This window comes from Gobius niger (genome assembly GCF_951799975.1).
Source record: "Gobius niger genome assembly, chromosome: 2".
Lineage (NCBI taxonomy): Eukaryota > Metazoa > Chordata > Actinopteri > Gobiiformes > Gobiidae > Gobius > Gobius niger.
The window spans coordinates 3069727-3084230 of record NC_136853.1 but is presented as its reverse complement, the minus strand read 5'-3'; the positions used below and the strand labels follow the sequence as shown (position 1 = coordinate 3084230).

Genomic DNA, 14504 nt, shown 5'->3' with positions numbered 1-14504 from the left:
TGTTTTGTTTTTTCCATTTAATTATTTTTATTAGCATTTTTTACATTCCACACAGGCAGGATTTGAGGACAATATATTGGTCTGAAAAAAATAAGAAATACAAAAAATTATAATAAAAAAATGTCCCCACCACTCAGGTCTCCCATCCGGTCTCTAAACCCTTTCCCCCCTCCCTTCCCACCCATGATGATGATGAAAGGCCAGCACCGGCTCTGAAAAGACCTGTCACTTTGCTGGTCATGAGTCTATATCATACATTTCACATTTTAAGTTGAATTACAGAAATAAATGAACTTTTTCACGATATTGTAATTATATGACGAGCGCCTGTAAATCAAATGACCCTCTGCAGTGGAACACCAGGATCCGTCCTGTGCTGCTCCCTCTGACCCATCAGGGAACCGGAGGTGGTTTGGGGCAAATGGACGCTGATGAGCAACAACGGGAAAACAAAATGAAAAAGTAAAACTAAATATTGAATGACTTGGCTTGATCCAGTCCGCAGCAGACGCCTCTCCCCGAACGGTTCAGTGGAAGTGTTCACTCGTAGCAGAAAATGTCGGGATAGAAGTGTTTGACAGCGATGGCGGCGATGACGGAGCCGAGCACGGCCACCGGGCGAATGACCAGAACTGGAACAAAGTCCGAGGCCGAGGACTTGGAGCCGGAGCCTGTGGAAACGTTAAGAAAAAAACGCTTTAATGAAAGTAGAAGGAGAAGTAAACAGTCCCCTCCCTCCCTCCTGATTGGACCTGAAGGACCTTCTCGTTCCCTGAGCTCAGGTGAAGAAGGTCAACAGAACGTTCACTTTAACAACAGAATGATCACTTTAACAACAGAACGTTCACTTTAACAACAGAACGATCACTTTAACAACAGAACATTCACTTTAACAACAGAACGTTCACTTTAACGACAGAACGTTCACTTTAACAACAGAACGATCACTTTAACAACAGAACGATCACTTTAACAACAGAACGATCACTTTAACAACAGAACGTTCACTTTAACAACAGAACGATCACTTTAACAACAGAACGTTCACTTTAACAACAGAATGATCACTTTAACAACAGAACGATCACTTTAACAACAGAACGATCACTTTAACAACAGAACATTCACTTTAACAACAGAACGTTCACTTTAACAACAGAACGATCACTTTAACAACAGAACGATCACTTTAGCAACAGAACGTTCACTTTAACAACAGAACGTTCACTTTAACGACAGAACGATCACTTTAACAACAGAATGATCACTTTAACAACAGAACGTTCACTTTAACAACAGAATGATCACTTTAACAACAGAACGTTCACTTTAACAACAGAACGATCACTTTAACAACAGAACGTTCACTTTAACAACAGAACGTTCACTTTACCAACAGAACGTTCACTTTAACAACAGAACGTTCACTTTACCAACAGAACGTTCACTTTAACAACAGAACGTTCACTTTAACAACAGAACGATCACTTTAACAACAGAACGTTCACTTTAACAACAGAATGATCACTTTAACAACAGAACGTTCACTTTAACAACAGAATGATCACTTTAACAACAGAACGTTCACTTTAACAACAGAACGATCACTTTAACAACAGAACATTCACTTTAACAACAGAACGTTCACTTTAACGACAGAACGTTCACTTTACCAACAGAACGTTCACTTTAACAACAGAACGTTCACTTTAACAACAGAACGTTCACTTTAACAACAGAACGATCACTTTAACAACAGAACGATCACTTTAACAACAGAACGATCACTTTAACAACAGAACGTTCACTTTAACAACAGAACGATCACTTTAACAACAGAACGATCACTTTAACAACAGAACGTTCACTTTAACAACAGAACGATCACTTTAACAACAGAACGATCACTTTAACAACAGAACGTTCACTTTAACAACAGAACGATCACTTTAACAACAGAACGATCACTTTAACAACAGAACGATCACTTTAACAACAGAACGTTCACTTTAACAACAGAACATTCACTTTAACAACAGAACGTTCACTTTAACAACAGAACGTTCACTTTAACAACAGAACGATCACTTTAACAACAGAACGTTCACTTTAACAACAGAACGATCACTTTAACAACAGAACGTTCACTTTAACAACAGAACGTTCACTTTAACAACAGAACGATCACTTTAACAACAGAACGTTCACTTTAACAACAGAACGTTCACTTTAACAACAGAACGTTCACTTTAACAACAGAACGATCACTTTAGCAACAGAACGTTCACTTTAACAACAGAACTTTCACTTTAACAACAGAACGTTCACTTTAACAACAGAACTTTCACTTTAACAACAGAACGATCACTTTAGCAACAGAACGTTCACTTTAACAACAGAACTTTCACTTTAACAACAGAACTTTCACTTTAACAACAGAACGTTCACTTTAACAACAGAACGATCACTTTAACAACAGAACGATCACTTTAGCAACAGAACGTTCACTTTAACAACAGAACGTTCACTTTAACAACAGAACGATCACTTTAACAACAGAACGATCACTTTAGCAACAGAACGTTCACTTTAACAACAGAACTTTCACTTTAACAACAGAACTTTCACTTTAACAACAGAACGTTCACTTTAACAACAGAACGTTCACTTTAACGACAGAACGTTCACTTTAACAACAGAACGATCACTTTAACAACAGAACGTTCACTTTAACAACAGAACGATCACTTTAACAACAGAACGTTCACTTTAACAACAGAATGATCACTTTAACAACAGAACGATCACTTTAACAACAGAACGTTCACTTTAACAACAGAACGTTCACTTTAACAACAGAACGTTCACTTTAACAACAGAATGATCACTTTAACAACAGAACGTTCACTTTAACAACAGAACGATCACTTTAACAACAGAACATTCACTTTAACAACAGAACGTTCACTTTAACGACAGAACGTTCACTTTAACAACAGAACGATCACTTTAACAACAGAAAGATCACTTTAACAACAGAACGATCACTTTAACAACAGAACGTTCACTTTAACAACAGAACGATCACTTTAACAACAGAACGTTCACTTTAACAACAGAACGATCACTTTAACAACAGAACGTTCACTTTAACAACAGAACGATCACTTTAACAACAGAACGTTCACTTTAACAACAGAACGTTCACTTTAACAACAGAACGATCACTTTAACAACAGAACGTTCACTTTAAGGCCCTTTAAACAAACTAAAAGTAAAACATATTTTTTTAGTTAGTTTCTGGCAGTTTTTCTGTCAGTGGTTCCCCTGTAACGCCTCAGCCCCTGTTTACTCAGATTCGCCCCTGCTCTGAGTAGATCTTCTGGGCTCTGTGTGTAAAATCACCTCTAGATTCTGCAACTTTCAAGAGAACGACTTAAAGCATCGAAAAGCCCCAAGGTTTGTGTCATTAATCAGCTCTTACATGGTGGTTCTGGAGCTTCAGTCATTGTTTCAAATGTTTTCCTTAATAAATGTCTATGAATCTTCAGCTCTTCATCACTGTAGAAACTTTTAATGCACTAAAGAAACACGTATTTCCTCCTGCCTTTAACCTCTTAACTCCCGCCTGAACCGAGAGGATCTTTTTCCTCACGTCATCAGATTTTTTTTCCATAATTTTTTTTTTGGTATTCATTCAACTCATTTTTGTAACTATATTACTCATTTTTTTGTCATTTTTTTTAATCACATTTTGGTCAATTTTTTTTTGTCATTTTTTGTCACATTTTTGTAAATTTTTCGTCAATTTTCCATCCATTTTTTGCTACATTTTTGTCATTTTTTTGGTCATTTTTTGTCAATTTCTTGTGACATTTTTGTGACATTTTTGCCACTTTTTCATCCATTTTTTTCGTCTCAGTTTTGTTGCTATTTTCACAGCTTTTTTCCAGAAGCTTTTGGACTGGGGTAAAGCCAAACTGGAGAAAATGTGCTCGGTTCAGGTGGGAGTTAAGGGGTTGAACGCTGCATTGATCAGATGCTCGCATATGTAAACATAGATGCGCCGCTTTTACACAATGAATCCTGATCTTTTCACTGTTTCACTCAAATAAATAATAATATAAAGTCACAGCGAGTCATTGAGAGTCATTGGCATCGAGTCCAAGTCAAGTCTTTTTAGAGCTTTGGTCAAATAAGTCCCCAAAATTGCGACTCGAGTCTGCAAACTTGTAGCGAGACAAAATACAGACTCCAAATATAACAGGCACTGCTGAGTCATTCTGCAGGTCAGTTTTTATTATTAAAGAGCTAAGCATCTTACTTTTCTCCGCATCTCTGCTGTTGTTTCCTGTGAAAAAATGGACAGACAAGACTTTAATATAGAAACAAGAATGATATATATTTGTAAGTTCATCAACGTCTGACCACCTGTCTCTTTCTTCAATAAAGATACATTTACATTTAGAACGACAAGTTATCCACCGCATGACAAACAAACACAACTGAACAACTACAGCGTTCATGCTAAAGACTGGCCCGTCATTTCACCTGGATTTTGCCCACTTTCACAATAAAAGCTTGAAACTATGCAAGATTTCACAATAAAAGCTTGAATCCATGCCCGCTTCCACAATAAGCGCTTGAATCCACGCCAGCTTTAACAATAAAAGCTTGAATTCATGCTAGATTTCACAATAAAAGCTTGATTTCATGCTAGCTTTCACAATAAAAGCTTGCATTCATGCTAGCTTTCGCAATAAATGCTTGAATTGATGCTAGCTTCCACAATAAAAGCTTAAATTCTTGCTAGCTTTCACAATAAAAGCTTGAATTCATGCTAGCTTTCACAATAAAAGCTTGAATTCATGCTAGCTTTCGCAATAAAAGCTTGAATTGATGCTAGCTTTCACAATAAAAGCTTGAATTCATGCTAACTTTCACAATAAAAGCTTGAATTGATGCTAGCTTTCACAATAAAAGCTTAAATTCTTGCTAGCTTTCACAATAAAAGCTTGCATTCATGCTAGCTTTCGCAATAAAAGCTTGCATTCATGCTAGCTTTCGCAATAAAAACTTGAATTCATGCTAGATTTCACAATAAAAGCTTGATTTCATGCTAGCTTCCACAATAAAAGCTTGAATTCATGCTAGCTTCCACAATAAAAGCTTGAATTCATGCTAGCTTCCACAATAAAAGCTTGATTTCATGCTAGCTTTCGCAATAAAAGCTTGAATTGATGCTAGCTTTCACAATAAAAGCTTGAATTCATGCTAGCTTTCGCAATAAAAGCTTGAATTGATGCTAACTTTCACAATAAAAGCTTGAATTCATGCTAGCTTTCACAATAAAAGCTTGAATTCATGCTAGCTTTCACAATAAAAGCTTGAATTCATGCTAGCTTTCGCAATAAAAGCTTGAATTGATGCTAGCTTTCACAATAAAAGCTTGCATTCATGCTAGCTTTCACAATAAAAGCTTGAATCCACGCTAGCTTTAACAATAAAAGCTTGAATTGATGCTAGCTTTCACAATAAAAGCTTGAATTGATGCTAGCTTTCACAATAAAAGCTTGAATTCATGCTAGCTTTCACAATAAAAGCTTGAATTCATGCTAGCTTTCGCAATAAAAGCTTGAATTGATGCTAGCTTTCACAATAAAAGCTTGCATTCATGCTAGCTTTCACAATAAAAGCTTGAATCCACGCTAGCTTTAACAATAAAAGCTTGAATTGATGCTAGCTTCCACAATAAAAGCTTAAATTCATGCTAGCTTTCGCAATAAAAGCTTGAATTGATGCTAGCTTCCACAATAAAAGCTTAAATTCTTGCTTGCTTCCACAATAAATGCATGAATCTCTGCAAGATTTCACAATAAAAGCTTAAATCTATGCTAGCTTCCACAATAAGCGCTTGAATCCACACTAGCTTTAACAATAAAAGCTTGAATTCTTGCTAGCTTTCACAATAAAAACTTGAATTCATGCTAGCTTTCACAATAAAAGATTGAAACTATGCAAGATTTCACAATAAAAGCTTGAATCCATGATAGCTTCCACAATAAGAGCTTGAATTCATGTTACCTTCCACAATAGCGCTAAGCATCTTACTTTTCTCCGCATCTCTGCTGTTGTTTCCTTAAATATAAAAACAAGAATGATATATATTTGTAAAGTTCATCAACGTCTGACCACCTGTCTCTTTCTTCAATAAAGATACATTTACATATAGAACGACAAGTTATCCACCGCTGACAACTAGCATGACACAAAAACACTCACGGCACAGTCTGTCCTCGCAGGTGTCCTCTGGGTCGCACTTGGAGCAGGCGTCTCCGGCGGTTTGATAGGGCCTTTGACCGATCACGTTACCCCTGAAACCACAACAGGCAGATGCTCGGCTAATGTGGTGTAAGAGCTTTTCACAAACGACTCGATGATGCACTCAGCCATGAAGGAAAATGAGCATTTCCCATTAACCGGCCACATAATGCAAATCTGCTCGTACTTGGCATCATGGGCTGTGACCAGTTTGCTGTGGTTTCAGACACTTCCTGTTTCAACACAAACGGTGGCTCAACAACAAGTCCTCTCACGATGAAAGGCTGTTTGTGGACATCGCACACAGGATTTCACAATAAAGGTAAGTGGACGAACGCTGTAATATTTAACAAAGTAAAGCCTCACTCGTATAGTGTTTCACAATAAAAGCTTGAGCTCATGTTGGATTTCACAATAAAAGCTTGAAATCATCCTGGGTTTAATAATAAAAGCTTGAATCCACACTAGCGTTCACAATAAAAGCTTGAAGCTATGCAAGATTTCACAATAAAAGCTTGAATCCATGCTAGCTTTCACAGTAAAAGTTTGATTTCATGCTAGCTTTTACAATAAAAGCTTGATTTCATGCTAGCTTTCACAATAAAAGCTTGAATTCATGCTAGCTTTCACAGTAAATGCTTGATTTCATTCTAGCTTTCACAATAAAAGCTTCATTTCATGCTAGCCTTCACAATAAAAGCTTGAATTCATGCTAGCTTTCACAATAAAAGCTTGATTCCATGCTAGCTTTCACAGTATAAGCTTGAATTCATGCTAGCTTTCACAATAAAAGTGTGAATTCAAGCTAGCGTTCACAATAAAAGCTTGAAGCTATGCAAGATTTCACAATAAAAGCTTGAATCCATGCTAGCTTTCACAGTAAAAGTTTGATTTCATGTTAGCTTTCACGGTAAACGCTTGATTTCATGCTAGCTTTCACAATAAAAGCTTCATTTCATGCTAGCCTTCACAATAAAAGCTTGAATTCATGCTAGCTCCCACAATAAAAGCTTGAATTCATGCTAGCTTTCACAATAAAAGCTTGATTCCATGCTAGCTTTCACAGTAAAAGCTTGAATTCATGCTAGCTTTTACAATAAAAGCTTGAATTCATGTTTGCTTCCACAATAAAAGTGTGAATTCATGCTAGCTTCCACAATAAGAGCTTGAATTCATGCTAGCTTTCACAATAAAAGCTTGAATTCATGTTTGCTTCCACAATAAAAGTGTGAATTCATGCTAGCTTCCACAATAAGAGCTTGAATTCATGCTAGCTTTCACAATTAGAGCTTGAATTCATGTTAGCTTTCACAATAAAAGCTTGAATTCATGCTAGCTTTCACAATAAAAGCTTGATTCCATGCTAGCTTTCACAGTAAAAGCTTGAATTCATGCTAGCTTTTACAATAAAAGCTTGAATTCATGTTTGCTTCCACAATAAAAGTGTGAATTCATGCTAGCTTCCACAATAAGAGCTTGAATTCATGCTAGCTTTCACAATAAAAGCTTGAATTCATGTTTGCTTCCACAATAAAAGTGTGAATTCATGCTAGCTTCCACAATAAGAGCTTGAATTCATGCTAGCTTTCACAATTAGAGCTTGAATTCATGTTAGCTTTCACAATAAAAGCTTGAATTCATGTTTGCTTCCACAATAAAAGTGTGAATTCATGCTAGCTTCCACAATAAGAGCTTGAATTCATGCTAGCTTTCACAATTAGAGCTTGAATTCATGCTAGCTTTCACAATTAGAGCTTGAATTCATGTTAGCTTTCACAATAAAAGCTTGAATTCATGCTAGCTTTCACAATAAAAGCTTGAATTCATGTTAGCTTTCACAGTAAAAGCTTGATTTCATGCTAGCTTTCACAATAAAAGCTTGAATTCATGCTAGCTTTCACAATAAAAGCTTGAATTCATGTTTGCTTCCACAATAAAAGTGTGAATTCATGCTAGCTTCCACAATAAGAGCTTGAATTCATGCTAGCTTTCACAATAAAAGCTTGAATACATGTTAGCTTTCACAATAAAAGTGTGAATTCATGTTTGCTTCCACAATAAAAGCTTGAATTCATGCTAGCTTCCACAATAAAAGTGTAAATTCATGCTAGCTTTCACAATAAAAGTGTAAATTCATGCTAGCTTTCACAATAAAAGCTTGAATTCATGTTTGCTTCCACAATAAAAGTGTGAATTCATGCTAGCTTCCACAATAAAAGCTTGAATTCATGCTAGCTTTCACAATAAACGCTTGAGTTCATGCTAGCTTTCACAATTAAAGCTTGAATTCATGTTAGCTTTCACAATAAAAGCTTGAATTCATGCTAGCTTTCACAGTAAAAGCTTGATTTCATGCTAGCTTTCACAATAAAAGCTTGATTTCATGCTAGCTTCCACAATAAAAGCTTGAATTCATGCTAGCTTTAACAATAAAAGCTTAAATTCATATTAGATTTCACAATAAAAGTTTAAACTCTCTTTCAATTCCACAACAGACGCCTGACTTCACACTGGAATCATAATAAAAGCCTGGACTCACGCTGGGCCGTAGTTGCAGACGAAGTTGGCTCCAGGCTGTGATTGGAAGCTCGTTCCTCTAATGCCGCTGGAGCACAGGTGAACCGCACAGCCCACTTTGTACGAACGCGCCCACACCACCTGCACACAACGCATCGCAAAAGTTCATTTGCAGAAATCACAGTTTTGAAATCTTTAGCAAAAACTGTATCTCCAGTAACACTTTATTTATCCGACCCTTGATACCCAAACTTGCCAGCTGACATTGCTTTGTATGCAAGTAAGTAAACTTTATTTGTATAGCGCTTTTCATAGACACAAAGTAACAAATTGCTAGTTTGAAAGAAGAGGCAAATGAGAATGGGCGCTTTTATTTATAATTTTAAGTAACACATTGGCCCCACTCTTTGACATTCTTAAAAGTAGGGTTGGCATGGAAGATTTTTGTCAATATTTGGATCTAATGCTATAGGTTTATACAGCGGATCCACATTCATGACAGAGGAACGAATGTGGATGGATTTTGATGATTCGGGCAGAGTTTTCACAAACTGGTACTACAATTAATGACACGAATTGTTACGCCATGTATTCCGTCCACCCACCCTCCCATCCATCCATCCATCCATCCATCCACCCACCCTCCCATCCATCCATCCATCTATCCATCCATCCATCCACCAGAAAGAGATGCACAAGTTGGTAATGACAAGAGAAGGAAATGGAGATGATGAGAGGAGTCTTCTGAACCACAACACACTTCTCTGTCCATTAACTGTGGAAAGAGAGAGATTATAGAAAAGCACTATCTCAGACAACTGAGCAGTTCCCGAATCATAACTCTAACCCCTGACCCTAAACCTGACCCCTGATGACCAGTAACAGGTTAACCTCTTAACCTCGGCCTTAACTAAGCACATTTTCTCCAGTTTGGCTTTACCCGAATAAAAAAGCTTCTCCACTAGAGCTAACAGCCTATTCACCTTTTTTAGGAAAATTGATCTCTTATGTCAGTGCCCTCTGCTGGACACGTGTGGTATTCTTTCCCTTTTTTTATTTAAGCTGCCCCCTAGTGGCAGGAGTGAGCATTTTGGTTATTTCCTTTCAAAATTCCTAACTCCGCACAGAAATGGGCCAGAGACTTACTTATTTTTTTGACATGCTCTAAAGGTCAGGGGGGCGGATTAAACCATCTCGGGCGGCCAGCTTGACATGTCTGGTTTAAATGAACGGGCTTCTTTCTCGACCAGAAGAGTCAGTACAACGGAAGTGCCGAGACAAACAGGCAAAAGTGGGTGAGGCGGAAAAAGGTGAATAGGCCAGAGTAACGGCTCATTTGAAAGCTAAGACCTAAAAAACAGATCTCAGATTTGTCCTCATGTTGTCGTCAGTCTGGAGAAAGCGTGCTCAGCTAAGGCGGGGGGTGAGAGGTTGAACCCCCCGCTGTAGCAGACACAAGCCGTTACCTGGGTGTAGTGTCCGCACATCTGCCTCTCTCTGCAGTGGTTCCTGTTGTAGGAGTAATCCACCGTCTCGTTGACCCATCTTCCAATGGCATGTGGCACGCTGAAGCGGGAGGGATGAGTGCCCACCCACAGGTTCTCCCCCAGCGAGGGGAACCGGGGGTGCTGTGAGGGCTGTGAAGGGCTGTGTTCGAAGACGCAGCGTCTGGCCCAGGACCGAGCGATCGTAGCCAAATCGGCGTCCCAGGACTGGAAGGAGACGGAGACTTTCAGTGTTTCACAGCGAGTGATGAGGAGACATCGCAGACTTGCCACTCAGTTTAAAGGAACAGATCCTGAGATATGTTCTTACCTGAGCTTGGACGAGTTGATCCGTACCTGTCTGGTCTTCGTGCCAGAGGACGAGCTCGGTCGTTTCTAACTTCACCTCGTTCGGAGCTACAGGAATACACTGGGAGAGGCCAATGCTCACAACATCTTTGGTCGTTTTGCATGACTGAGGGCACGCACAAAGACCAGACAGGTACGTATCAACTCGTCTAAGCTCAGGTAAGACCATATCTCAGTGTGGAAAAACGGTGGCCTGTTCCTTTAAGCCAGGGGTAGGCAACGTCAGGCCCAGGGGCCAAATCCGGCCCTCCAGCACAGAACCTCTGGCCCTCAATATGATTTTGCGAAATATTATGCAAACTAGGGATCAAATACCTGTTAAAGTACTCTAAACATGTGAGGAATAGTGTATTTTTATAGTGTATTTTTTTAAATGTCTTTGCAGAACATCCCACTTGGGCATATATAATGTAAAACAGTGATTCTCAACTGGTGGGTCGGGACTCAAAAGTGGGTCATGAGCCATCTGAAACTACACGGAAACACACTGGAGTCTGTTCAAATAAATTCATGTTGTTTTGATCATAAATACAATCTTAAAGCAGCACTAAGTAACTCTTAGCCCTAGAGGCCATAACCGCAACTGCAGGTGTTGTGGCATGTTGCAATTTTTTTACTTATTAATTGTCTTAGAGAGTAAATACTGCGCTGACAGGAAAGACAAAGGGACAGAGGGATATTGTTCATCCAATTACACAATGGAGATTTTTTTCACTCAAACTTGGCTGTAAATACTGTTCAAGTGGTGCTAGTCTGCAGTTAGTTTTGCCCGTTAGCCTGTTAGCTTCTTCTTCGTGATTCCATTAGTGTGTATTGGTGACTCTGACCCGGTGGCAGTCAAGTTGCAATTGTGGTTTTCTGTCCAGAAACACCAGGACGAGATGAAAGACCCCCCAATAATCCCATGAACACTGTGGTGTTAGAGGGAAAGTCCCCCAGAGGGACTGCAGAAAGGATTCATTAACAAAGTTACTTAGTACTGCTTTAAAAGCAAATCTACGGCTTGTTCAATAAAAACATGCGTGGTAAATAAAAAATGTTGTGCGATACATGACAAATTACATTTTTATTTGGGTCACAGGTTGTCGTTAAGGTAATGGCGGGTCTCGGAGCCGGACCACTTTAGAACCACTGATGGAAAACGTTGGCATTTGTAGATAATGGTTCTTTCTTTAGGCTACAAAGGTGAGGTTTGGCCCTTGGTGTTTTGGCTATGATGAAAATCGTCCCTCTGTGACGTTAACTTGCCTCCCCCTGACTTAAGCTGTTGTTATGCTACATCCCATTGAACATTGTGACACAGTGGGAGTTGTGTCTTTTTCTTCTTCACGATTTAGTTGTGTTTGACGGTTAATGACTATTTATTGCAATATGATAGAAAAAAGAGAGCGAGGTCTCCTTCAAGTCAAGGGTTAAAGCGTGTATTTAACCCCTTAACTCCCACCTGAACTGAGCACATTTTCTCCAGTTTGGCTTTACCCCAATCCAAAAGCTTCTGGAAAAAAGATGGGAAAATAGCAACAAAACTGAGACGAAAACAGTTATGGAAATGAGACAAAAAAGTGACAAAAAATGGATGAAAAAGTGACGAAAAATTGATGAAAAAGAGGCAAAAATGTCACAGGAAATTGACAAAAAATGGACGAAAAAATGACAAAAATGTGATAAAACTTTGACAAAAAACTGAGGAAAAACTGAGGAAAAAATGACAAAAATGTGACAAAAAATGCTACAAAAAATTACAAAAATGTGATAAAAATTTGACCAAAAAAATAAGAAAAATGTGACAAAAAATGACAAAAAAGTTACAAAAAAGTTGAAAATGAGTTGAATACCCAACAAAAAAATGGAAAATGGAAAAAAATCTGATGACGTGAGGAAAAAGATGCTCTCGGTTCAGGCGGGAGTTAAGAGGTTAATACATGTCTGACTCTTGTAGGATTTTCTGTCGATGAGCGGTGAACTCTTGAAGAAACAGTGTCACACAATGTCACACGACTCCCCGGAGATTTGAAGGACCAGGAGTTCCAAAGCTCTGACCGGTGTCACCTATGCCTACAGCTGGCCCTGAAGAACATTCCCTTTGAGAACCACGGCTGTACCCACCATGAAGCGCATGTCCGTGGCCGGGGGGCGGACCTCTGCCCGCGCTCTGTTGTGCTCTCGCAAACACAAGTGGATGAAGCTTCTGTCCGTGATGTCCGGCAGGTCTGCACCACACGCCGAGGAGAAACCCAGGGCCAAGAGCCACAGAAACATGATCAAATATGACCAATGTAACCACCAGCCGGTCCAGGAAGGGCACTGCAGGAAGGGGAAGTGAACAAAGTGTTGCAAACGGTTGGTGCAAAATAGGCGTACAGGAAGTTTACGTGTTAAAGAAGGCAGTGCACAACTTTACCAACGTCAAGTCAAACCAGCAGCACTATGGGCTTGTAATAGAGAGACTTTTACCATTAGGTCACTTAATATCCAGGAACAACTGAGATACTTAGATCTATGTATCTCCAGTTAAATACAGGTAAAACCGACATGATTGTCTTTGGTCGTCTTGAGGCTCTATTTTCACATATTCCATAAAGGCCATGAATTCTATATATGTGTTTGCTTTACTGCAGACCGTACTGAGTTAAATATGTTTGGCTGCTCTTCACTCAAGTCCTCGAGCACTAGAGCTGCTTGTTCCATGGAGAGAAGATCCAGGTGTTCTCCCAGAAATTTATCAAGCTGAAAACTATTTTGTTTCCGCTTTCCACCTTCCAATTCATAAGGAGAGTGCGCTTTGCTGAGAGAAACGCTGAAGAAATTATAATTATAATAGGTGGCGTTCACAATTTAGAATGTGATGATGTCATAATGTCAGATGGAGGGCGGGGCCAATACAAATCTATGGAAGAAAGGCAGTTTTTGGAGGAAAACTCCAAAACGAAAATTGACAAATGTTTTTCCTCTTCAGTGTTTGATCGTGATTGGATTCACAAACCTGTGATATTATTTTTATGTTTGAAAGTCTTTTCTATTGGACAACATCATGGTCATGTTTTCCCATATTCTCACCACTTTTTGACATTTTTTAGAGATAATAATTGGACATTAGCTCATATGAGCCGACAGAGGAGACAATGAACTTTGTGACAGTTTTTGTTTCATGTGGATTCCTCCAGTAATGACTGAGATGTGAGCCAAAAAACAGAGACATAAAAATATGCATTTTGTCAGTTACCACCGTTACCATAGTTACCGTCAGTTGACCTCCACCTCAATGTTAAATTATGGCTCTTTAGAATGTTGTGATGTCACGTGAACGCCGCCTATTAAATGGCTACTACTGGGCATGACTGGAAATTTACTTTGAGTGTTTGACATAAAACATCTTTAATCTTTTCCCAAAAGTTTTTCACTTCAGGGCATTCCCAAAGTAGATGGATCAGGGTCCCAGTCATGCCACCGCCGTGCCAACATAAATCTATGCATTCTCTGTGGGGTGATGTATGATCTGAATAGAATCTTGAGCTGTATCCGCTTGTATCTCACGCATTTTGAGCTGTAACTTGACTGTCTTAGTATGTTCTCCCACTCTTCTTTGGTTATATTTGTCTCTAGATCCTTCTCTCGTTGTTCCATAATAGCCCCGCAACATTCAAAAAAAGTCATGACTTAATAACTTATACAGTCTTGAAACTGTGTTACGGCCATTTACTGCAGTTTGGAGTTGGTGGTCCAGGTCCAGGTATTTGTATGAGTAAATTGGAAACTAGAGAGAATAGCTTTAAGCTGCATATATTGAAAGACTCGTCATATTAAGTCCATTAC

At 38.9% G+C, this 14504-nt stretch overlaps 1 protein-coding gene across 1 annotated transcript; it reads right to left on the bottom strand.

Annotated features, from left to right (window-relative positions):
• Positions 1-540: 540 nt before the first annotated feature.
• On the bottom strand, positions 541-12958 carry glipr1a (GLI pathogenesis-related 1a; the record flags this gene model as incomplete). Its single annotated transcript, XM_079552150.1, has 7 exons — positions 12798-12958; positions 10305-10550; positions 8861-8979; positions 6283-6374; positions 6085-6138; positions 4325-4351; positions 541-671 (listed from the first exon to the last, which is right to left on the bottom strand). The coding sequence occupies exons 1-7, from the start codon at positions 12948-12950 to the stop codon at positions 541-543; spliced, it is 822 nt and encodes a 273-aa protein (XP_079408276.1). The 5' UTR covers positions 12951-12958.
• Between the last annotated feature and the right edge of the window lie 1546 nt (positions 12959-14504).